The sequence below is a fragment of the Eubalaena glacialis genome, chromosome 5, assembly GCF_028564815.1.
Source record: "Eubalaena glacialis isolate mEubGla1 chromosome 5, mEubGla1.1.hap2.+ XY, whole genome shotgun sequence".
NCBI lineage: Eukaryota > Metazoa > Chordata > Mammalia > Artiodactyla > Balaenidae > Eubalaena > Eubalaena glacialis.
Genome location: NC_083720.1, coordinates 28,039,595 through 28,066,225, shown reverse-complemented (window position 1 = coordinate 28,066,225; position 26,631 = coordinate 28,039,595). Strand labels below are relative to the sequence as shown.

The 26,631-nt window shown below is 39.3% G+C and overlaps 1 protein-coding gene across 1 annotated transcript; it reads right to left on the bottom strand.

Annotated features, from left to right (window-relative positions):
* Positions 1–24,963: 24,963 nt before the first annotated feature.
* LOC133091958 (ATP synthase F(0) complex subunit C1, mitochondrial-like) lies at positions 24,964–25,430 on the bottom strand. Its single transcript, XM_061191139.1, has one exon. It carries the CDS (start codon positions 25,372–25,374, stop codon positions 24,964–24,966), a length of 411 nt encoding a protein of 136 aa, XP_061047122.1. The 5' UTR covers positions 25,375–25,430.
* Between the last annotated feature and the right edge of the window lie 1,201 nt (positions 25,431–26,631).

The window sequence follows — 26,631 nt, the reverse complement described above, 5'->3', positions numbered from 1 at the left end:
TTATTATGTTGAGGTGAATTATATACTTTTGAGGTTTTATGAACAACACAGAAAGGATGGACAGCAAAGAAAATACTTGGTTCAAATGGAGATGGTACTGAAGTTACCTCTGGTTGCCTCAGCGTTGCTGAGTCGGATGCATCCCTTAGCTACCGCTGCAAAACAGCCCACCCTCCCCCAACGCGGTGCTGAAAATAACAAGCACATGTTGTTGCTTGTGCATCTCTGGATCAGCTGGTTAGTTCTTGGCTTGGCCTGGCTGCCTCACATGTCTGTTATTAGCTGAGTGTTGACTGGAAGCTCTGCTTTGCCTGCTCTTCCCATCCCTGGTGTATGAAGCCCTTTTTGCTTCTCTGCAGAGGTATGGTCTTCCTCAGCATCGTTCCCATGTCTTCTCCCTAGACCCCAGCCAGGTCCATCCATCATGGTTCCCTCAGCTGAATGCTGGGCATGCGAGCCTTCTCATGGATTACCTGGGTTGCATCTGAGTCCTTTGTGTTAAAAGTCCATTGCAGTTTACCCTTCTAATCACGTGTCCCTCATTCCCCTTCACCTCTTATCACACACAGGATTGTGAATTCCTTTTACTTTGTTCATCTCGCTCTCTCATTTTTTTTTTCAGGTATTATTTTATTTTATTTTTTTTAACATCTTTATTGGAGTATAATTGCTTTACAATGGTGTGTTAATTTCTGCTGTATAACAAAGTGAATCAGCTATATGTATACATATATCCCCATATCCCCTCCCTCTTATGTCTCCTTCCCACCCTCCTTATCCCACCCCTCTAGGTGGTCACAAAGCACTGAGCTGATCTCCCTGTGCTATGTGGCTGCTTCCCACTAGCTATCTGTTTTACATTTGATAGTGTATATATGTCCATGCTGCTCTCTCACTTTGTCCCAGCTTACCCTTCCCCCTCCCTGTGTCCTCAAGTCCATTCTCTACATCTGCGTCTTTATTCCTGTCCTGCCCCTAGGTTCATCAGAACCATTTTTTTTTTAGATTCCATATATATGTGTTAGCATATGGTATTTGTTTTTCTCTTTCTGACTTACTTCACTCTGTACGACAGACTCTAGGTCCATCCACCTCACTACAAATAACTCAATTTCATTTCTTTTTATGGCTGAGTAATATTCCATTGTATATTCGTGCCACATCTTCTTTATCCATTCATCTGTTGATGGAAACTTAGGTTGCTTCCATGTCCTGGCTATTGTATATAGTGCTGCAATGAACATTGGGGTGCATGTATCTTTTCCATTTATAGTTTTCTCTGGGTATATGCTCAGGAGTGGGATTGCTGGATCATATGGTAGCTCTATTTTTAGTTTTTTAAGGAACCTCCATACTGTTCTCCATAGTGGTTGTACCAATTTACATTCCCATCAACAGTGTAGGAGGGTTCCCTTTTCTCTACACCCTCTCCAGCATTTATTGTTTGTAGACATTTTGATGATTGCCATTCTGACCTGTTTGAGGTGGTACCTCACTGTAGTTTTGATTTGCATTTCTCTAATAATTAGTGTTGTTGAGCATCTTTTCATTTGCCTATTGGCCATATGTATTTCTTCTTTGGAGAAATGTCTATTTAGTTCTTCTGCCCATTTTTTGATTGGGTTGTTTGTATTTTTGATATTGAGCTATATGAGGTCTTTGTATATTTTGGAGATTAATCCCTTGTCGGTTGCTTCATTTGCAAATATGTTCTTCCATTCTGTGGGCTGTCTTTTTGTTTTGTTTATGGTTTCCTTTGCTGTGCAAAAGCTTTTAAGTTTAATTAGGTACAATTTGTTCATTTTTGTTTTTATTTTCATTACTCTAAGAGGTGGTTCCAAAAAGATATTGCTGCAATTTATATCAAAGAGTGTTCTGCCTGTGTTTTCCTCTGAGAGTTTTGATCATGTCTTCATTCTTCCTTTGAATTGAATCAACTCTTTCTCTTCATCAGTGCCCACTAATGCTGATTGATGTAAGACCTTAACCATCACTCTCCTGAATTACTGTAATAGTCTTTGCACTGGCAGGCTTCCCCACCCCCACCCTGTTTTATCAAGTTCTACATCAGATCACAACAAAACTGGTTCAGTTTCTCCATGAACCCTGCAGATACCCGTCAGTTTGGTTTCCCTTTTCTGGAAGTTCTGACTCACAACCCCAGAGATGTCTTAGCCCTCCTAGTCCTGTGCCCCAGTCAGGAGCTCCAGGGAGTGTGGACATATGGTTTGGGTGAGCCTGCTGCAGATTCTGTGCTGTTTGTTCATCCAGCATGGGATATGTTACCGAACGCAAGTTTGTGTGCCCGACACAAGTAAGGCCAAACAATACTGAAATGTCAGAGTTCGGAGCAGAGAAAGGTTTATTGTAGGACCATGCAAGGAGGCGGGTGGCTCATGCCCCCCAAAACCCCAATCCACCGAAGGGTTTCAGCAAAGCATTTTTAAAGGCCAGGTAAGGGAGTGGGGTTGCAGGGTATGTGATCAGCACGTGCACAATTCTCTGATTGGTTGATGTTGAGGTAACAGGGCGGTTAACATTATCAATCCTTAGGCACCAGTAGGTCTGGGGGCTACATGCTCATGATCATCAAGTAGTTAATTTCTTCCATTTGGTGGTGGTTTTTAGCATCTGAAAAATTCAGGAAATATGCATGAGATAGTATTATCTGGGTACTTAAGAGAGGAGCTAAAGCAGAGGATATGGGGGAGGGGTCTGTCTGGGCAGGCCCCATAGGGTCCTGCTCCGTTACCGATAGGGTATCAGAAGGCATCCCAAGGACTCATGCTCCATTCATCGGTAATATCCCTGGTGAAATGGGAGGAGAGCAGTTTTTACTGTAGCTAATGCCGATGAAGATTCCAGTTCTCCATAGTACACTCATCAGCAGAGAACTGGATGCGTCAGCATTGGAAACAGATTCTGGAGGCCTCTAACGCTGGGGTCACAGAAGGTCACTAAAAGCAGATCTTGGTTGGGATGGCATTGTCTCTCTGTGGTATCTCTTCTTGGGCATGCCTCTGCTGATGCCTTTCAGAGCCTTAAATCTTCATACTTTCTACAAGAACAGCAGCTGGTGCCGTAGGCTTGACATTTCTAGAAGAAAATCTAAAATCTCTTGTGGCTGAAAATCTGGGTGGGATATTGGAGTATTTCTACTGCGAGGATGAAGTGAGGAAGTGTTTGGGGAGGACTGTGGCCCTAGGACCATTGTGGTAGAAGTTAGCAGGTGGCTCATCCAGATCTGGCACCAGTGTCTCTTTTTTGTTTCTGGCCCTAGGACACAGGGGTTGGAGGAGGGATTCCATACTGAAAAGTTTGATGCTGACTTACCGTTCTGATCCGAGGAGCTCTAAAGCTTTGTGGCAAAGGCGCAAAAGGTACACGGGCCCAGCAGACACTGTATTATCTCAGTGTGCCTCACTGAGGTCCATGCAAGCCAGTTCTGGCCATTAGACAGGAATTGGGGGACTCAAAGGTCAGCGTCTAAGAAGGACATAGGACAGAATGAGTAGAGAGTGGGCAGAGGGGGCAGTAGGGCAGCAGGCATGGGCAGTTTGCGGGGACCCTTACTGGGAGAACTGCACTGAGGGCTCTCTGGGAGTCTGGACAGAGACAGCCTCACTGGCTTTCAGTCCAAACAAGACAAAGATATCTGTAAAGTACCTGGTACTTGATACACTGTAGGTGCAGTATAAATGTTTGATTTCTGTGTTTCTCTTTGCTTTAATTTATACAATCAGAGTTACCTTTCTAAAACACAGATAAAAGTATTCAATACATCATTTCTTTGTTTTAAACCACCAGCCACTACTTTTCCTTTACATCAGTAGTTCTCAGATTCACGTACATTAGGATCACCTGGAGGGCTTTTTAAAACACAGATTTCTAAGCCCCACCTCCAGGATTTCTGGTTCAGTAGATCTAGGGTGATGCCCAAGAATTGCATTTCCTGACAGGTTCCTAGCATCGTGTTGTTACTGATGGTCTGGTAATTGCACTTTGAAAGGTACTTTATCTCTGAATAAAGTCCCACCTCCTCAGCACGGTTAACAAGGACCCCCATAACTTGAGCTCAGATGTGAAGACAGGGGATTCTACCTCGGAGAAGCGACAGTGCCAAGAGCACCATCCCCTCTCTGGTGTGTCACACCTGGATTACCCTCCCCTTTTGGCTAGGCAATATTTTATTCTCCTGAAATCTGGCTTAAAAGAGTGTGAAGGACTGTTTTGAGGGGAAAAGAAGGCAGTAAAGGCAAATGTAGCTTCACTAAATAGTACAGCATGACCTCAGGGAAGAACTGTGTGTTCAAGAGGGAGAGGGCCAAAACCCTTGCTGTTTAGTCTGTTTGGTACCCTTGGTGCGATGGATTTTGTAGCCAGGTCACACCTTCAAGTCCATTTTATTATCTGCTGGTGAAGTTGCTTTCTTCTTCTGTTACACTTTTAACAGAAGTTTCTCCACCCATTTACCACCAGAGGTAGGAGCTTATTGTACTGGGGAACATGTGTCCTGGGGGGTGTACCAGAATCATGTGAGGGGATTGGAAAAAAATGCAGCTTCCCACTGTAGGTTTACCAGCTGAGAACCTCCAGAATGAGGCCTTAGAATCTGTATTTTAATTTAATTTTAATACAATGTATTAGGTCTTAAAAAAATACAGAAAACTATTTTTTAAAAACCCATAAAAGGGGCTTCCCTGGTGGCACAGTGGTTAAGAATCCGCCTGCCAATGCAGGGGACACAGGTTCAATCCCTGGTCCGGGAAGATCCCACATGCCATGGAGCAACTAAGCCCGTGTGCCACAACTACTGAGCTTACGCTCCAGAGCCCGTGAGCTACAACTCCTGAAGCCCGGGCACCTAGAGCCCGTGCTCTGCAACAAGAGAAGCCACTGCAATGAGAAGCCCGCGCACCACAACGAAGAGTAGCCCCCGCTCGCCGCAACTAGAGAAAGCCCGTGCACAGCAACAAAGACCCAACACAGCCAAAAATAAATAAATAAAATAAATAAATTTAAAAAAAAGTTATAAAAAAAATAAAAAATAAAAACCCATAACATTGGCCCATATTCCTCTACTCAGATAACCTATATTGGCATTAAGAATAGAAATATGAACATATTGGAACATTAATATAGTAAAATCTTCCCTCCATGCTCTTCTCCTTAGTTCCTTTACTAAAAAGTAATCACTCATTGCTTTCCCCTGTTTTTATCTAGATAATATTCTGGGAATCTACTTTTTGGGGAAGAAATGTACATACTGAATGTAGAACTATTTTTATTACAGTGTGAGGAGAACACTACAACATATCTATAAGTATCCCTCACTAGCTCCTTTTCCCTCATTTTCTTCTTAAATTGAGCATGCTGCAAAATCCATCCTCAGCCCTCTTCTTTCACCATCACCCAGGTGTGACAGCCCCTGTTCTGGAGAAACTAGGAGAGACCCATTCAAGCATTTAATTTGTGCCAAGATAGGTTGGTTTGGCTTAACCTTTGTGTGATAATTGATACAATATGTATTTCCGCTCAGTTAGTGTTTGTTGAGTGTGTCTTAGTCTGTTTGGGCTGCTATAACAACATACCACGGACTAGGTAGCTTATAAACAACAGAAATTTATTTCTCACAGTTCTGGACGCTGGGAAGTCCAAGATCAGGATGTCAGGATGGTTGGTGAGGATCCTCTTCCCCGTTGCCAGCTTCTCATTGTATCCTGACATGGCCGAAGGGGCTAGGGAGCTCTGTGAGCCTTTTTATAAGAGCACTAATCCATTCGCGAAGACTCCACCCTCCTGATCTAATCACCTTCCCAAGGCTCTGCCTCCTAATGCTGTAAACATTAGGCATTAGAATTTCAAAATATGAATTTTGGGAGGACACATACATTCAGACCATAGCATAGTGCTTTCAAAGTAGACTAAGTAGTTTAAGAGATAGAAATGAATTAAGGTCTCCATCATGCCCTTAAGGGCATGTGTTATCAGATAAGCAAATAACTACTATGCCTGGAAGAAAGGAAGCTCTCACGGAGGTGTAAGAAATGTGCCATGGGGAACTTCCCTGGTGGTGCAGTGGTTAAGAGTCCGCCTGCCGATACAGGGGACACGGTTGGAGCCCTGGTCCGGGAAGATCCCACGTGCTGTGGAGCAACTAAGCCCGTGCGCCACAACTACTGAGCCTGTGCTCTAGAGCACGTGCTCTGCAACAAGAGAAGCCACCGCAATGAGAAGCCTGTGCACCACAACGAAGAGTAGCCCCCGCTTGCCATAACTAGAGAAAGCGTGTGTGAAGCAACGAAGATCCAGCGCAGCCAAAAAATAAATAAATAAATACGTTATAAAAAAAAGAAATGTGCATGGGCGGCACAAAGATAACTGATTTGTGAGTTCTGATAGGCAAGTAGCATTCAAACTGGTCTTTGAAGGATAAAAAGTAAAATGGTAAAGAAAGAGGGATGGAAATGGGAGGTGAAATCCAGATCCAAGGAGGAGCATGAGTGAAAGTGTGGGGTGGGACCACGCTGTCATGGGAGGGGGCAGGGGTTTAAAAACATCATTTTAAAGAGTTGAGATATTTAAATAGACGATGGGAAATTTTTCTTTTTTTTTGGCCTTACGTCATGCGGGATCTTCCCCGAACAGGGATTGAACCTGTGTCCCGTGCAGTGGAAGCGCGGAGTCTTAACCACTGGAGTGCCAGGGAAGTCTCGACAATGGGCAGTTTTGAAAGTTGTTTTTTTTTTTCTTCCCCTCCTCCTGAAAGTTTCTGAGAAGAGATTTAACAGGAAAAGACTGATGTTTTGGAAAAATAACACAATACTATTAATATTTATGAGCAACAGGGTCACAGAAAGAATTAAGTCCCAGAAAAAGAATCTTTTGGAGCAACCAGCAATGGGATTATATTGATGTACAACATAGTCTTTCTCCCTCTTATTTGTTTTGTCCAGCAGAAGTGTGAGGGATGGATTTGGGTGGGGATCAACAGGTGAATAGACCTGTTACTGCAGTACGGTAGTGAAAGTAAGAAAGGAGAGTAGGACATGAGAGACATCGCTAAGGTAGAGTCAGGACTTGTGACCAGAAGAAGACTAAAATAGATGATTTTTAAGATTTCTAGGCTAAGAGACCAGGTGAATATTAGGTATCCTTAATTGAGATGGGAGAGCCGGAAAAGGAGCAGGCTTTAGGGTAGAGGTGGTCAGGGAGAGGGGTAGGAAGGTCGAAGCTTATTACTTTGCTGAGTTTGAGTTACACTGGGGATATTCAGTTAGAGAGACTTAGCAGGCAGATGGTAACTCAGGTCTGGAGCTCACAAGAGAGGTCAGAGCCAGGAAGTATAGGTTTATAGCCACAGACCTAAGAGGCAGATGAGATTGCCTGGAGGCAGTGGTTTTCCACACTTCAACACACATCAAAATCACCTGGAGGCCTTGTTAAAACTCACTGCAGGGCCTCATGCCTGGAGTTTCTGATTCAGTCTGGGATAGGCCCAGCAACTTGCAGCTCTAACAAACGCCCAGGTCGTGCTGATGCTGCTGAGGTCATGCTGATGCTGCTGGTCTGGAAGCACACTTGGAGAAGCATCAGCCTAAAGAAACATATAGTGAAAGAAGAGGGCTGAGGGTGGGAATTGGGGCAGTGCCCAGCTTAAGGAGGAAGTGAAGGAAGAGGAGCTAGTGAGAGCTACTTATAGATATATCTTAGTGTTCCCTTGCTTAGTAATAAAAATAACTGTACATTAAATGTGTACATTACACACATATGTTTGCACATAAAATACGCACATTTCAGGTATACAGTTAGATAAGAAGTATCAGAGGAGAACTGGAGAAAGAGAGGATGCTGTGAATCCCAGAAATCTGGTCTTTTTCGAGGAATCCCTCTCACTCTGTTTAATCCCTGAATGGCTTTCATTTGGGTGTCATCCATTTCCTACCAGTCTCAGTAGCTAGTGCTTTCATTAACTGATCAGTTTAACCCATTCCTGGAATAAAAAAGTCAGACCAAATCTGAGATTTCATGTGAGTTGCTTCTAAAAATTGAAATAGATTTTAATTTTCTTATTAGGAGGAAAATAAAAATAATATTGGTAACAATAACTCAGTAAAGGTTGGTGTGGTATATTCTTGTTAATTGGGTTGAGTCGTTTCTATACACAGTTTTGTTCTGAGGGGTAAGCTACAGCTGGCCAGCAATATGCACAAAGAAGACTCAAATGAGCAAAATCACACTGTGGGGAACTTGCTCATTAAGGTAAACGTTTTAAAAGCCCTGCTGATAAAAATATTGGAAATTAGTTTTTAAAAATATCTGTAATTTCATATTTGAGAAATAACCACTATGAAGATTTAGGTATATTTCTTTCTAGTCTCATATATTTTGTAGGGGAAGAAAATTTCTTTTTTTTTTTCTTTTTATTACACTCTTAGGTTCTCTGGCTGGGACCCTATAAATTGGACTGACAGAAGATAAATTACCGAGAGGAAAGCAACCACATTTATTTAAGGTTTATGTGACTTGGGAGCCTTCATAAGGGAATGAAGACCTGAAGAAACAGTTAAACCTGAGTGTTTTTATTCTAGATTTGATGAAGAGTGGATAGTCATGGACAAAGAAGTATGAGCTAAGGGTAGTAAACTGGGGGAAACTTAGCAAGGCCTGTTTATTGGGATTCTTCTTGGTGCCCCTCTGTCTTCAGAGATAACGATGCTACTTTCTTCCAGGTATAAGGACGGCACCTCTCATATGAGGGTCTTATCACCTGTTTCAGGGGAGATGGGGTAGGTCTGAGAGTTCTTTCTGTATCTGTCATTTCTCAAATTCCTTTAGCTTAAAATATTCAGTATGTCATGGAGCCATATTTTGGGGGCAGCATGTTCTGAACTCCATCAATATTTAGAAAATTTAAATCAAATAATTGATTTAATTTTATATCATGCTTTTTTCCACTAAATATTATAATGTGGTCATTAAGTATCTTTTGGAAACCTCATTTTTTATTGGCAGCACTGCATTCTAGTTTATGGTTGTATCATAATTTAACTATGGCCTCCAGTTGTTTCCTTTTTAAAATTTATTCTAATCAAAATACAGTGAGGTAAAAATTAATGTTCTTTTTTTGTATGATAGAGAATTTCTATTAAAATGTCATAAACAGAAATTAATTTTTGGCAACATTCTCCTTGCTGTTTAGATATTTAGATGATATCTCATCTGAGTTAATGGATGTGTCTAGTGCTTAAATATGCTCAACAGTTTTATTTTTCTCAATTTCTTTCATTTTGTTGGACATGAATCACCTGCTTGACACATTTTTTTGCTAATTGTATGTGTGTAACTTTTAGCAATACCCAGTAGCAAATACGTATTAAACTCTGTGTATCAAGAAATATTAGGTGTAATGGGAAATTACAGAGATAAGTAAAATGGGGCCTCTGGTCTCAGAGAGATCATATGTAGTAAGGCAAAAATATAAGAAGAGTATAAATGATAATCAAATTTAGTTTATTGATCAACCACTCTCTGATCTACAGTTCCAAATGAAAGGAAAGAAGTCGTTAGGCAATAGAAATTACATGTATATTTCTTCCCTTCTCTAGTGTTAGGAAAAAAAGACCGTTGTGTTAAATATGCACATTGATTATAAAATGCATCCCTATTTCAGAAACATTAGATGTGTAAAGATATATAGTTCAGAATTAAGACATTCTAATTTATATGTATGTATCTGATATCTATCAGATATATATCTACCCACCTATTATCTATCTGTGTTTCAGCTATTGATCTATGTTTCTTTTCCTTTTGTATTACTTAAGAGAGTCTCTTATTCTAGGGCTATTTTTGTGGTCCTTTAACTGCTCTACCTGCCTCCAGTCACTTCTGATCTTGCTTATTACTTCCAGATGAATATTCCCAATCTCCAACACTCATCAGAATGTAGTGAAAACAGTCTATGCTGGCCCTGGGGCCACAGCTGATTCTGGGATTGTCAAGACAGTTGATCTCTGTACTGGCCACAAACAAGACCAGGGTCCTGCTGATAATAACAGTAAGACCTTGAAGAGCCAATCAGGGTGGCTGTCACCCGCCCTTCTCTTTTCTGTGGTTGTTGGAATTTGATAGCTCAACAGATGAGGTATGGAGAAAATCACACTGGATATAGTATACCAGAGTTTGAGGCCCATCTTTGTTACCTATCTTGGTTGTTTTAGTGAAGTCCCATGTAGTCTTAGACAGCTTTTGTAAATCAGGATAATAATTATTCTAGCCAGACCTTGAAGTAGCAGGGTGCTGACAAAATTTAACTTATTCATGAAATAATGTATCCTTTTAAAAGCAGTTTCATACACATAGCTGATTTCTTCTTTACTATGCTACTTCAAGGTCTGGCTGAACACAAATCCTGAAATATTATGACTTCCAACCAACTGCAATGTCAAGAAACATCTGTGGAGGATACAATGAGACCTGGTAGTGCTAAGGGCTGGGAAGACAAGGGTAAATAGAGCACACAGTTCCTTTCCTTGAGAGGTCGGTAGGTTCCTTTCCTCTGAAAGCAGGTCCCTGTACCTTGCTTACCCCCTTGCAATAACTATGTCATGGAACCAAATCTTTGAGAACTGATGCCAGACTGCAACAGGATTGGCTAGCTAAATTATTCTTGTTTGTGTTTGGCGGGGTGAGAGCATGATGAGAGAGTGGCTTGACTATCAGATAACCATCCCGCACACCAATGCCTGGAACTGCATTTGTTGCTTTGCTAATTTTTCTTTTGTATGGGGAAATTGAATTTATAATAGCTTCCGACTTCTCGACATCACCTTTTTCAGGCACTTACAACTTCTTATTACCACTGATTTCTGACTTGCTGAGCTAGCTTAAATTGCCTGTTCTTTACATCAAATTGAACCTCTAGGGAAATCTAGTTTGTACCAAAGTGGTCAGAAATGAAAGCCTGCTTCTGTGCAAGGTTTCTACCTCACCATTCAGTTTGTGTGATATGCAACTTCCATTTATCAATGCTGTCTTCTTAGACTGTGGAAACACTCTCTGGGTGAGGTTCTGGTATATTTTCAATAGCTACACACATCTTATAATATAAATGTGGAATAGGTAAGTGTTTTTTTTTTTGGATAATTCTGCATTTTCTTTAAAAATCAGTCACTTTATTCTTACTGACAATGCAGTATAATAGTATATAGATTTCTCATTTTCTTCTCACTTACTCACATAATTATCTTAATTTTACAAATGTGTGAGAGACAGTCTCAGATTTTATCACCAGATGTAGCATTTTTCTCAAAGTCTTGGAGAGTGGAATACTCTACATGACTGTTTTACATAAGCATTTATATATATTTTAATTTCAGACCTTTTCACAATTATTTTATCAGACAATCTTCTCTTGCTTTCACCTGAACATAATCTTAAAGTCGGATTATGGAGGAAAATAAAAAATTTATGATAGAGCTTGACTTTCTGTTTTCCCCGAACAAGGGATTTATTGCAGTGCATCTTTCAAGGTTTCCTTTCTCCCAGGAACTCTGCCAGAAGACAGCATCCTGCTCCCAGAGGCCCCTCTCTGCTGCACCCAGTCATTAGAAGTCAGTGAAAACTCTGCAGTTGGAAGGCCCATTAGCCTCAGAGAGGCTGGCAGGAAATGAATTTGCTTGTGCATCTCCAGTCAAGGACAATGCCATTAAGGGTTGCAAAACTACAATATCTCAGAATAAAGATTTTCAAATTCTATTACCGGCGCACCATTGAGACACTTTCATTTCATTTCGACTCAGGGCTGGAAACCCAAGTAAGGAAGCACAGTAGTTAAGGTAGAATACAATTATGATAATGAAAAATACAAGTAAATTCTAAAAGCGAATCTCTATATTGAGTTAGCTGGAGAATAGATCTCTGGCTGTTTGCTATACTTTAATGACCATAGTTGAATCTGTTTTTAATTTTCAATGGTATATCCTTTCTAAAAATGCTGTTTGTTGGTAATGCCTTGAAAGACTACCCTGGCATATTTCTGACTTCCATTCTCACTGCCAGTGGTAACAAACAGTATTTTATATATTCTTTTAGAAATAATGAAAAACACCTAAATTGTCTAAAAAGTAGATATAGGCTCATATCCTTCATCACTGTAATGTTAATTTAAAAATGAAAAATTACTGTGAAAGAGACTGTCAACCATTTGTAAGATGTGACCCTATTTAGATCCTGATTTGAAAAAAATTGTAAAAAACACACAAAAAGATGGAAAACTCAACATTCTATTTCTTCTTCCAAGTGCTGGCTGGTTACATGGGAATGTTGCCTTTGTAAAAATTCAGCAAGCTGTGTACTTATAAATACTGCAAAACAAAATTTACTTAAGTATTTATGAGACAAGCAAGGCAATTGAAGCAGTGACTAGATATTTGATAATATTAAGGAATCGTTAATTCTTAAAATGTGGTAATGGTATTTTTGGTTATGTTTCTAGAAATCCTTATGTTTTAAAGACATATAAAAAGTATTTATGGATGAAATCTAGAATTCCCTTCAAAATAATCTAATGTGCGTTTCTGGGAATGGGGGTAGAAGTGAAACATGTTGGCCATGCTTTGCTAATTATTAAAGCAAAGTGATTGGTACATTTGGGCTTATTATACTAGTCTCCTTGCTTTTGTTTATATTTACAGTTTTCCATAATAATAAGTGAAAAATAATAAGTGAAAAATATTTTCATGAAATATTACAGCTGTACAAAAAGCTATAGAATATAATAGTAGCTGAATCAAATAATGCTTACCCATGTGCCAGGTACTGTTTAAGTGCTTAATATATATTCACTTATTTGATTTTCATGGTACCCCTGTGAGCTATGTTTCATTATTATCCCCATTTTACAGGTAAAGAAATTAGGTTAAATAACTTGTCTTGGGTCATAGAGCTAAATAATGGTGGATCCACATGGGTTCCTATGAACCCACGTGTATCTTCCTCTTAGCTTAAAAAGTAAAACCTATTTAACATAGTCAAAGACCACTTACATGTGAGGTTGAACCATATATGACATTGTTGTTTTTGTAGGTCAAAAATGGTGGAACATTGGCAATATCATGTGGTTTAACCCAATACCTTGTCCCAATTACATTGTCCCTCCTAACCCCCAGGTGATAACTACCATCATTCCCATTCATTTCTTTGTACTCTTAATTCATATATATGTGTCCCTAACAGTAGGTAGAATTGTTTCTCATGTTTTAAAATTTCATATAAATGATATAATATTGTTAGTATTTTAACAATTTGCATTTTGCCCTCAATTTATGTTTATGAGATACATTTATGTTGATATGTTTTATAAATATATTGTGGTATCCTCATACTCTGGCATAGTACACAATTGAAAATACATGAACTAAACCTAAACTTTTCATTTTAACTTGTTTTCAATGTCACTTATTATTCTTTGGTGGGCTTTCCATCTCAGAAATATTGGTCTACCTCATTCCTTTTCATTAGCTGCATAGTATCCATTCATTGTATGGGGTAAACTAATTTATTTAACCAGCTCCCTACTGATAGACATTTAGGTTGTTTCTAGTCTTTTGTTATGACAGGCACTGCTCCTACAAATATATAGGGCATACTCCTATGAGTGTGTTCAAAGGATAAACACCTATCAACAATGGCAATTTATAAACTTTACAATTAGTGGATAAAAACACCACCTTAAACTTCTGTTGCTTCTCAAACGTATTTGATTGGATTTTATTTGGTCCTTCCTGAAAATATTCCAGATGGTTCGCACTGATTCTCATGACAGACTGTATTTCACCTGTTCTCACAGAAAAATACAGCCCCCCTTAAGAGCAACTTTAACTGTGTGGATAGACAAAGCAGATAATGTGGTTGAGCTGGAAAATGTTTACTCAGTTTGATACTGTGGCCAATAACATAAAAAAAGAGGGAAAGAACCAGAAATATGAGGAGAGAGGGAGTCTTCACAAAATAATATATTATCTTATAGAAATAACCCCAGTGTAGCTTTGGTGAAACAGCTGCTTGCTCTTGAGAGAAATCCATCTTCAAGAGTCTATGGGCTGTGGGGGGCTTCCCTGGTGGCGCAGTGGTTAAAGAATCCGCCTGCCAATACAGGGGACTCGGGTTCGAGCCCTGGTCTGGGAAGATCCCACATGCCGCGGAGCAACTAAGCCCGTGCGCCACAACTACTGAGCTCGTGTGCCCCAACTACTGAAGCCCGTATGCCTAGAGGCCGTGCTCCGCAACAAGAGAAACCACCGCAATGAGAAGCCCGTGCACCGCAGCAAAGAGTAGCCCCCGCTCACTGCAACTAGAGAAAGCCCGCAGGCAGCAACGAAGACCCAGCAGAGCCAAAAATAAATAAATAAATAGTCTATGGTGGGCTGTGGATGTAAATGATGGAAGAGTTTGTACATCTGGATCGTTGGTGGGAATATTTATCCATTTTTACTGCCCACTCTCTCACGCTTATTTTGCTACTTCTCCTTGATACCTAATATATCTTTAGCCTTTCTAGTGACCCTCAATTTTTGAGGCCCTTGGAAGTAGTGACCCTTTCTTACATAAAACCTGAAAAGATACAGGGAAGCCTGAGCTTCAATAATGAACACTGGGCATACCAAGGTGAATCTTCTTTGCCAAGCTTCCGTGGCCCTTGTGCTCTTGGTACACACATTTGTAGAAAGAGGTAAGAGGTGCTGGAATGACTTTGGAAAATAAATCGTTACCAGTCGGTGTTGTTTTTTAACTGTAAGCTTTTCTCTTTTTCCCAGGTTAGCAATACTTAGTAGTCAATGTTCCTGCATTGTAGGTAGATTTAGTTGAGATTATCTTGGAAAACTGGATACTTGCTTTTTTTTTCTCAGAATATTAAGCTTGTTTTATAAAAGGTTTCAGCCACCTTCACTTCAGACAGAGTCGAGGAAGATATTTCAATTAAAGAATTATGGTTAAAAAAATTTTTTAAAGCATACTACTAGACACAGGAAAGAACATTTTAGCATCTTACTCCTTTAAACTTTCTTGCTACTTATGCTTTGCTTTAAAAAATCGTTGTAAAGCAGACCCAGTTATTATGCATTACCACTTGGAACCATAAAGCCTTTAATATTTAAATTCAACTACAAGAAAAATCAATCTTATTTTGAGATAGCCTGTAAATTATTTACAATGTTGACCAAAATATTTTGGCTTGCAAAATCCATTCTTCACTGTGTGTAAAAAAATATGGCAATATGAGATTTGGATGTAGATGTACACCTTTTTTTTTTAAAGGTTTATTTGTTAGAGCAGTTTTGGATTCACAACAAAATTGAAAGGAAGGTACAGAGGTTTTCCATATACCCTTTGCCTCAACACGTGCATAGCCCCCCCCCCCATAATTTTTTTTTTTTTTTGGCTACACTGTGTGACTTGTGGGATCTTAGTTCCCCAACCAGGGATTGAACCTGGGCCCTCGGCAGTGAGAGCACTGAGTCCTAACCACTGGCCAACCAGGGAATTCTCACCTCCCCCATAATTAACATCACTCACCAGATTGGTACATTTGTTACCAAGGATGAATTTCCATTGACACATCATTATTACCTAAAGTCCATAGCTTACTTTAGGGTTCACTGTGTTATATATTCTAATTCTATGAGTTTGGACAAATGCATAGTGACATATAATAATATGTCATTATAATATCATACAGAGTATTTTCACTGTCCTAAAACCCTTCTATGCTCTGTCTCTTCACCCCCACCCCCATTTCTGGCAACTGCTGATCTTTTCATTGTTTCCATAGTTTTGCCTTTTCCAGAATATCATAGTTGGAATCATACAATATGTAGCTTTCTCAGATTGGCTTCTTTTACTTAGAAATATGCATTTAAGCTTCCTCCATGTCTTTTCATAGCTTGATAACTCATTTCTTTTTAGTGCTAAATAACATTCCATTGTCTGTATGTACCAGAGTTTATCCATTCCTCTACTGAAGGACATATTGGTTGCTTCTAAGTTTTGGCAGTTATGAATAAGGGTTCTATAAACATCTGTGTGCAGGTTTTTGTGTGGACATGTTTTCAACTCCTTTGGGTAAATACAAAGGAGCACGATTGCTGGATTGTAAGATAAGAATATGTTTAATTTTTTAAGACAGTTGCCAAACTGTCTTCCAAAGTGGCTGTACCATTTTGCATTTCTGTCAGAAATGAATGAGAGTTGCTGTTGCTATACATCCTTGCCAGTGTTTGATGTTGGCCAGTCTGATAGGTGTGTTGTGGTATCCCATTTTTTAAACTTTCATTCCCTTGGTGGCGTATGTTGTGGAGCATCTTTTCACATGCTTATTTGCCATCTGTATATCTTCTTGGTGAGATGTCTGTTAAGGACTTTGGCCCATTTTTTAATATGGTTGTTTTCTTATAATTGAGTTTTAAAAGTTCTTTGTATATTTTGGATAACAATCCTTTTTCAGATGTGTCTTTTGCAAATATTTTTTTTCCAGTCTGTGGCTTGTCTTCTAATTCTCTTGACATTGTCTTTTGCAGAGCAGATGTTTTAATTTTAATGAAGTCTAGCTTATCAATTATTTCTTTCATGGATCATGCCTTTGGTGGCGTTGTTCCCAAGGTTATCTGGGAGTTTATCTTCTTGGAGCTTTATAGTTCTTGCATTTTACATTTAGGCCTATGATCCATTTTTAGTTAATTTTTGTGAAGAGTGTAAGGTCTATGTCTAGATTCATTTTTTTGCACATGGATGTCCAGTTATTGCAGCACCGTTTGTTGAAGAGACTATCTTTGCTCCATTGTATTGCCTTTGCTCCTCTGTCAAAGATCAGTTGACTCTATTTATGCGAGTTTATTTCTGTGATCTCTGTTCTGTTCCATTGATCTATTTATCTGTTCTTTCACCAGTACCACACTGTCTTGATCACTGCCACTTTATAGTAAGTCTTGAAGTTGAGTAGCATCAGTCCTCCAACTTTGTTATTCTACTTCAATATTGTGTTGGCTATTCTGGGTCTTTTGCCTCTGCGTACAAACTTTATTTATTTATCTTTTTTAAAGATTTTTTTGATGTGGACCATTTTTAAAGTCTTTATTGACTTTGTTACCATATTGCTTCTGTTTTTTATATTTTTAGTTTTTTTGTTGCAAGGCATGTGGGATCTTAACTCCTCGACCAGGAATCAAACCCACACCCCCTGCATTGGAAGGCGAAGTCTTAACCACTGGACCGCCAGGGAAGTCCCCAAACTTTAGAATCAGCTTGTCCGTATCCATAAAATAACTTGCTAGGATCTTTTTTTTTTTTAAATTAATTAATTAATTAATTAATTAATTTTTGGCTGTGTTGGGTCTTCGTTTCTGTGCGAGGGCTTTCTCTAGTTGCGGCAAGCAGGGGCCACTCTTCATTGCAGTGTGCGGGCCTCTCACTGTCGCGGCCTCTCTTATTGCGGAGCACAGGCTTCAGACGCACAGGCTCAGTAGTTGTGGCTCACGGGCCCAGTTGCTCCGTGACATGTGGGATCTTCCCAGACCAGGGCTCAAACCCGTGTCCCCTGCATTGGCAGGCAGATTCTCAACCACCGCACCACCAGGGAAGCCCAACTTGCTAGGATCTTGACTGGAATTGCATTGAATCAATTGATCAAGTTGAGAAGAACTGACATCTTGACAATATTGAGTCTCCTCATCCATGAAGATGCAGTATCTCCCCATTGATTTAGTTCTTTTATTTCATTAATCAGAGGTTTGCTCATATAAATCTTATTTTTTTTTTTTTTTAAACATCTTTATTGAAGTATAATTGCTTTACAATGGTGTGCTAGCTTCTGCTTTACAACAAAGTGAATCAGTTACACATATACATATGTTGCCATATCTCTTCCCTCTTGCATCTCCCTCCCTCCCACCCTCCCTATCCCACCCCTCTAGGTGGTCACAAAGCACCGAGCTGATCTCCCTGTGCTATGCGGCTACTTCCCACTAGTTATCTATTTTACATTTGGTAGTGTATATATGTCCATGACACTCTCTCACCCTGTCACATCTCACCCCTCCCCCTCCCCATATCCTCAAGTCCATTCTCTAGTAGGTCTGTGTCTTTATTCCCATCTTGCCACTAGGTTCTTCATGACCTCTTTTTTTTTTTTTTTTTTTCCCTTAGATTCCATATATATGCGTTAGCATACTGTATTTGTTTTTCTCTTTCTGACTTACTTCACTCTGTATGACAGACTCTAACTCCATCCACCTCATTACAAACACCTCCATTTCATTTCTTTTTATGGCTGAGTAATATTCCATTGTATATATGTGCCACATCTTCTTTATCCATTCATCCGATGATGGACACCTAGGTTGCTTCCATGTCCTGGCTATTGTAAACAGAGCTGCAATGAATATTTTGGTACATGACTCTTTCTGAATTATGGTTTTCTCAGGGTATATGCCCAGTAGTGGGATTGCTGGGTCATATGGTAGTTCTATTTTTAGTTTTTTAAGGAACCTCCATACTGTTCTCCATAGTGGCTGTATCAATTTACATTCCCACCAACAGTGCAAGAGTGTTCCCTTTTCTCCACACCCTCTCCAGCATTTATTGTTTCTAGATTTTTTGATGATGGCCATTCTGACCGGTGTGAGATGATACCTCATTGTAGTTTTGATTTGCATTTCTCTAATGATTAAAGATGTTGAGCATTCTTTCATGTGTCTGTTGGCAATCTGTATCTCTTCTTTGGAGAAATGTCTATTTAGGTCTTCTGCCCATTTTTGGATTGGGTTGTTTGTTTTTTTGTTATTGAGCTGCATGAGCTGCTTGTAAATCTTGGAGATTAATCCTTTGTCCGTTGCTTCATTTGCAAATATTTTCTCCCATTCTGAGGGTTGTCTTTTGGTCTTGTTTATGGTTTCCTTTGCTGTGCAAAAGCTTTTAAGTTTCATTAGGTCCCATTTGTTTATTTGTGTTTTTATTTCCATTTCTCTAGGACCTGGGTCAAAAAGGATCTTGCTGTGACTTATGTCATAGAGTGTTCTGCCTATGTTTTCCTCTAAGAGTTTGATAGTGTCTGGCCTTACACTTAGGTCTTTAATCCATTTTGAGTTTATTTTTGTGTATGGTGTTAGGGAGTGTTCTAATTTCATACTTTTACATGTACCTGTCCAATTTTCCCAGCACCACTTATTGAAGAGGCTGTCTTTTCTCCACTGTATATGCTTGCCTCCTTTATCAAAGATAAGGTGACCATATGTGCGTGGGCTTATCTCTGGGCTTTCTATCCTGTTCCATTGATCTATATTTCTGTTTTTGTGCCAGTACCAAACTGTCTTGATTACTGTAGCTTTGTAGTATAGTCTGAAGTCAGGGAGCCTGATTCCTCCAGCTCCATTTTTCGTTCTCAAGATTGCTTTGGCTATTCGGGGTCTTTTGTGTTTCCATACAAATTGTGAAATTTTTTGTTCTAGTTCTGTGAAAAATGCCAGTGGTAGTTTGATAGGGATTGCATTGAATCTGTAGATTGCTTTGGGTAGCAGAGTCATTTTCACAATGTTTATTCTTCCAATCCAAGAACATGGTATATCTCTCCATCTATTTGTATCATCTTTAATTTCTTTCATCAGCGTCCTATAATTTTCTGCATACAGGTCTTTTGTCTCCTTAGGTAGGTTTATTCCTAGGTATTTTATTCTTTTTGTTGCAATGGTAAACGGGAGTGTTTTCTTAATTTCACTTTCAGATTTTTCATCATTAGTATACAGGAATGCAAGAGATTTCTGTGCATTAATTTTGTATCCTGCTACTTTACCAAATTCATTGATTAGCTCTAGTAGTTTTCTGGTAGCATCTTTTGGATTCTCTATGTATAGTATCATGTCATCTGCAAACAGTGACAGCTTTACTTCTTCTTTTCCGATTTGGATTCCTTTTATTTCTTTTTCGTCTCTGATTGCTGTGGCTAACACTTCCAAAACTATGTTGAATAATAGTGGTGAGAGTGGGCAACCTTGTCTTGTTCCTGATCTTAGTGGAAATGGTTTCAGTTTTTCACCATTGAGGACAATGTTGGCTGTGGGTTTGTCATATACGGCCTTTATTATGTTGAGGAAAGTTCCCTCTATGCCTACTTTCTGCAGGACTTTTATCATAAATGGGTGTTGAATTTTGTCGAAGGCTTTCTCTGCATCTATTGAGATGATCATATGGTTTTTTTCCTTCAATTTGTTAATATGATGTATCACGTTGATTGATTTGCGTATATTGAAGAATCCTTGCATTCCTGGAATAAACCCCACTTGATCGTGGTGTATGATCCTTTTAATGTGCTGTTGGATTCTGTTTGCTAGTATTTTGTTGAGGATTTTTGCATCTATGTTCATCAGTGATATTGGCCTGTAGTTTTCTTTCTTTGTGACATCTTTGCCTGGTTTTGGTATCAGGGTGATGGTGGCCTCGTAGAATGAGTTGGGGAGTGTTCCTCCCTCTGCAATATTTTGGAAGAGTTTGAGAAGGATAGGTGTTAGCTCTTCTCTAAATGTTTGATAGAATTCGCCTGTGAAGCCATCTGGTCCTGGGCTTTTGTGTGTTGGAAGATTTTTAATCACAGTTTCAATTTCAGTGCTTGTGATTGGTCTGTTCATATTTTCTATTTCTTCCTGGTTCAGTCTCGGCAGGTTGTGCATTTCTAAGAATCTGTCCATTTCTTCCAGGTTGTCCATTTTATTAGCATAGAGTTGCTTGTAGTAATCTCTTATGATCGTTTGTATTTCTGCAGTGTCAGTGGTTACTTCTCCTTTTTCATTTCTAATTCTATTAATTTGAGTCTTCTCCTTTTTTCTCTTGATGAGTCTGGCTAATGGTTTATCAATTTTGTTTATCTTCTCAAAGAACCAGCTTTTAGTTTCATTGATTTTTGCTATTGTTTCCTTCATTTCTTTTTCATTTATTTCTGATCTGATCTTTATGATTTCTTTCCTTCTGCTAGCTTTGGGGTTTTTTTGTTCTTCTTTCTCTAATTGCTTTAGGTGCAAGGTTAGGTTGTTTATTCGAGATGTTTCCTGTTTCTTGATGTAGGCTTGTATTGCTATAAACTTCCCTCTTAGAACTGCTTTTGCTGCATCCCATAGGTTTTGGATCGTCGTGTCTCCATTGTCATTTGTTTCTAGGTATTTTTTGATTTCCCCTTTGATTTCTTCAGTGATCACTTCGTTATTAAGTAGTGTATTGTGTAGCCTCCATGTGTTTGTATTTTTTACAGATCTTTTCCTGTAATTGATATCTAGTCTCATAGCGTTGTGGTCGGAAAAGATACTTGATACGATTTCAATTTTTTTAAATTTACCAAGGCTTGATTTGTGACCCAAGATATGATCTATCCTGGAGAATGTTCCATGAGCACTTGAGAAAAATGTGTATTCTGTTGTTTTTGGGTGGAATGTCCTATAAATATCAATTAAGTCCATCTTGTTTAATGTATCATTTAAAGCTTGTGTTTCCTTATTTATTTTCATTTTGGATGATCTGTCCATTGGTGAAAGTGGGGTGTTAAAGTCCCCTACTATGATTGTGTTACTGTCGATTTCCCCTTTTATGGCTGTTAGTATTTGCCTTATGTATTGAGGTGCTCCTATGTTGGGTGCATAAATATTTACAATTGTTATACCTTCCTCTTGGATCGATCCCTTGATCATTATATAGTGTCCGTCTTTGTCTCTTGTAATTGTCTTTATTTTAAAGTCTATTTTGTCTGATATGAGAATTGCTACTCCAGCTTTCTTTTGATTTCCATTTGCATGGAATATCTTTTTCCATCCCCTCACTTTCAGTCTGTATGTGTCTCTAGGTCTGAAGTGGGTCTCTTGTAGACAGCATATATATGGGTCTTGTTTTTGTATCCATTCAGCCAGTCTGTGTCTTTTGGTGGGAGCATTTAATCCATTTACATTTAAGGTAATTATCGATATGTATGTTCCTATTCCCATTTTCTTAAATGTTTTGGGTTTGTTATTGTAGGTGTTTTCCTTCTCTTGTGTTTCTTGCCTAGAGAAGTTCCTTTAGCATTTGTTGTAAAGCTGGTTTGGTGGTGCTGAACTCTCTCAGCTTTTGCTTGTCTGTAAAGGTTTTAATTTCTCCATCAAATCTGAATGAGATCCTTGCTGGGTAGAGTAATCTTGGTTGTAGGTTTTTCTCCTTCATCACTTTAAGTATATCCTGCCACTCCCTTCTGGCTTGCAGCATTTCTGCTGAAAGATCAGCTGTTAACCTTATGGGGATGCCCTTGTGTGTTATCTGTTGTTTTTCCCTTGCTGCTTTTAATATGTTTTCTTTATATTTAATTTTTGATAGTTTGATTAATATGTGTCTTGGTGTGTTTCTCCTTGGATTTATCCTGTATGGGACTCTCTGTGCTTCCAGGACTTGATTAACTATTTCCTTTCCCATATTAGGGAAGTTTTCAACTATAATCTCTTCAAATATTTTCTCAGTCCCTTTCTTTTTCTCTTCTTCTTCTGGGACCCCTATAATTCGAATGTTGGTGCGTTTAATGTTGTCCCAGAGGTCTCTGAGACTGTCCTCAGTTCTTTTCATTCTTTTTTCTTTATTCTGGTCTGCAGTAGTTATTTCCACCATTTTATCTTCCAGGTCACTTATCCGTTCTTCTGCCTCAGTTATTCTGCTATTGATCCCATCTAGAGTATTTTTAATTTCATTTATTGTGCTTGTCATCGTTTCTTGGTTCCTCTTTAGTTCTTCTACGTCCTTGTTAAATGTTTCTTGCATTTTGTCTATTCTATTTCCAAGACTTTGGATCATCCTTACTATCATTATTCTGAATTCTTTTTCAGGTAGACTACCTATTTCCTCTTCATTTGTTAGGTCTGGTGTGTTTTGACCCTGCTCCTTCATCTGCTGTGTGTTTTTCTGTCTTCTCATTTTGCTTATCTTACTGTGTTTGGGGTCTCCTTTTCACAGGCTGCAGGTTCGTAGTTCCCGTTGTTTTTGGTATCTGTCCCCAGTGGCTAAGGTTGGTTCAGTGGGTTGTGTAGGTTTCCCGGTGGAGGGAACTAGTGCCTGTGTTCTGGTGGATGAGGCTGGATGTTGTCTTTCTGGTGGGTTCGTCCACGTCTGGTGGTGTGTTTTGGGGTGTCTGTGGCCTTATTATGATTTTAGGCAGCCTCTCTGTTAATGGATGGGGCTGTGTTCCTCTCTTGCTAGTTGTTTGGCATAGGGTGTCCAGCACTGTAGCTTGCTGGTCGTTGAGTGAAGCTGGGTCTTGATGTTGAGATGGAGATCTGTGATAGATTTTCGCCGTTTAGTATTACGTGGAGCTGGGAGGTCTCTTGTGGACCAGTGTCCTGAAGTTGGCTCTCCCACCTCAGAGGCACAGCCCTGATGCCTGGCTGGAGCACCAAGAGCCTTTCATCCACACGGCTCAGAATAAAAGGGAGAAAAAATGGAAAGAAAGAAAAAAAGAGGATAAAATAAAATAAAATAAAGCAATTATAATAAAAAATAAGAAAAAAAATTATTAAGAGTAAATTTATTAAGAAAAAAATTTTTTTTTAATTTTTAAAAATAGATTTATTAATTTTTTATACTAAAAATAAGAAAAAAATTATTTAGAAAAAATTTATTAAGAAAAAAATTTTTTTAATTTTTTAAAATAAAAAATGTGAAAAAACTTATTAAAAATTTTTTTAAAAATAGAAAATAAGGAAAAAATTATTAAGAAAACATTTATTAGGGAAAAAAAAAATTTTTAAGCCAAAAAAAAAAAAAAAAAAAAACGGACGGACCTAACCCTAGGCCTAACGGTGAGAGCAAAGCTATACAGACAAAATCTCACCCAGAAGCATACACATCTACACTCACAAAAAAAAGGAAAAGGGGAAAAGTTAATATATCCTGCTCCCAAAGTCCATCTCCTAAATTTGGGATGATTCGTTGTCTATTCAGGTATTCAACAGATGCAGGCACATCAAGTTGTTTGTGGAGCTTTAATCCGCTGCTTCTGAGGCTGCTGGGAGAGATTTCCCTTTCTCTTCTTTGTTCGTACAGCTCCCGGGGTTCAGCTTTGGATTTGGACCCGCCTCTGCATGTAGGTCCCCTGAGGGCGTCTGTTCCCTTTTGGGAGGTCTGACGTCTTCTGCCAGCGTTCAGTGGGTGTTCTGTAGGAGCAGTTCCACGTGTAGATGTATTTCTCATGTATCTGTGGGGAGGAAGGTGATCTCCGCGTCTTACTCTTCCGCCATCTTCCATATAAATCTTATTTTGTTAGATTTATACCTAAGTATTTTTTTTTTTTGATGTAATGCAAATGTTATTGTGTTTTGAATTTCAAATTCCACTTGTTCATTGTTAGTACGTAGAAAGCAATTGACTTTTGTATATTAACTTTGTATCCTGCAACCTTGCTATAATTACTTATTAGCTTCAGGAGTTTGTTTGATCCTTTTGGTTTTTCACATAGATGATCATGTCATCTGCAAACAAAGACAGTTTTATGTCTTCCTTCCCAATCTGCCTGTGTACCTTCTATTTCCTTTTCTTGCCTTACTGCATTAACAAGGACTTCCATTATAATGCTGCAAAGAAGTGGTGATAGGGGAATGTCCTTTCCATATACCTGATCTTAGTGGGAGATATACATCTTTTTTGTGTGTGAAAAAAAGATTTAGAGAGCGTCTTCTTATTATGTCAACACACTACTAGATTTTTAAATACCTTTGGTTATCTGTGACAAATAGATATAAAATCAAACATTGTTATTTATGCTATTCAAGTCACATCTCTCTCTCTCTCTTTTTTTTTTTTTTTTTTTTTTTAGAGAAACATTGTGTTTAATGGTAAAGCTTACCACACTCTAGCACTGGGCATGGCCTGGAGTCGAAGCATCAGGGGTGGGTAGGTGACCTTCATGGAGCCTCACATGGCAAAGAGGATGAGGAAGGTGACCATCAAACAGAAGAGCCCCATAGACTCAGACAGGGCAAAACCCAGAATGGCATAGGAGAAGAGCTGCTGCTTCAGAGATGGGTTCCTGGCGTAGCCAATGATCAAGCTGCCAAACACTGTGCCAATGCCGGCCCCTGAACTAGCCACACCGACTGTGACGGCTCCAGCGCCGATAAACTTGGCCGCCGTGTCAGTGTCCCGGGAGACAACACCGATCTGGAACTCCCGCCTGGCCATGGGGAGTGGGACACTGCTGTAGGAAGGCTGTTCAGATGGGACCTCTGGCCTCCTCAGGAAGGAGGCACACACAGGCCTGATCAGACCCCTGGTACCAGAGCGGGTCAGAGCAGGAGGAATGAGTAGTGCCCCGGTGGTCTGCATTTTTTCAGTCTGCACTCCCACTGCCCTGCTGCCCCTGCTCGGCCCACAGTGCTCGCCCGGCTTGAGGTGGGCGACTGACTCCTCAAGTCACATATATCTCTTGCAAATTAATTTATTTCAGTCTCGACTGATAGGCACTCTTCTGTTTTTTTTTAAAGTTTTGCCAAATGTGCAATGGCAAAGTGAAAGTAAGATTACATAAAAAAGAAAAATATAGCTAGTATTCAAAGTTCTTCACAAGTGAAGACCTTAATCTACTGTTCTGAATTTACCTTTTGCTGTCCCCTGGATAAACCCTTCATCAGGGTAGACCTGTGTATTGCCTGTTCCTAAAATATATTGCACTAGGCTTTTTGTTGTTGTAAAGAGATTCATTCAGGTAATCTTAAGATAAAAGGGGTTTATTGTAAATACCAAGGACCTAGACTTTGTTTTCTGTTGTCTTTCTGGGTGATTGCTCTCTATTTTTCTCCCCCCTGTTCTATCTTCTCTGCATTCTCCAGTATAAATTCTGGAGGGAGATAGTCTGATTGTACTAATTTCCACTGCTCCAGTAGGAAGAGTCCTTTGAATTGGGCCACCGCATGAGTCAAGACTGTGGAGTTGCTGCCCTTGGGTCAGGCCCACTCTGGTTTACTCAGTGGCCATTTCTGACTAAAGGAAAAGTAGCACCACTGTCATGGGTAGGCAGTTTCAGTGAGAAGAATGAGATTTTCTGTGTGACCCTGGGACTGCTATGTCCAAGACATGTCTAAGGTGTTTCTACCTCTCTGCCTTTGTTGACACTTATTCTCTTATCCATAGGGTGTTCCCTATGAATTTACACATATTCTGATTTTACCAAGCTGAAATATTAATGAGTTAGGTAGGCAAAGGCTGCCCCAAATATTGCAGTCTACTGATATCTTCCATCTTTGAATTTTTAGTGGATCATCACTGAGCACAGTGATGATTTGAGACCAAGGAAGTGAAGGGCCTAGAGAGGAATGACTTTTTCAACAGTCTGTAAGAATGCAAAAATAAAAATATTTATCAAATTTGGAGTTGAATTTATTCTGGGCTTGGAGGTGCGGGGAGAAGCAACGTGCACTAACAAGGACAACAAAGATTACTGAATTCTTTAGATCTCACCAATGATTTGCTCAGGTGTATGTGGTTTACATCCCCTATCTCCTTTATACTCTAGTAAATCTGTGCTTTTTTGTTTATTTTTTAATTGAAGTATAGTTGCTTTACAATATTGTGTTAGTTTCAAGT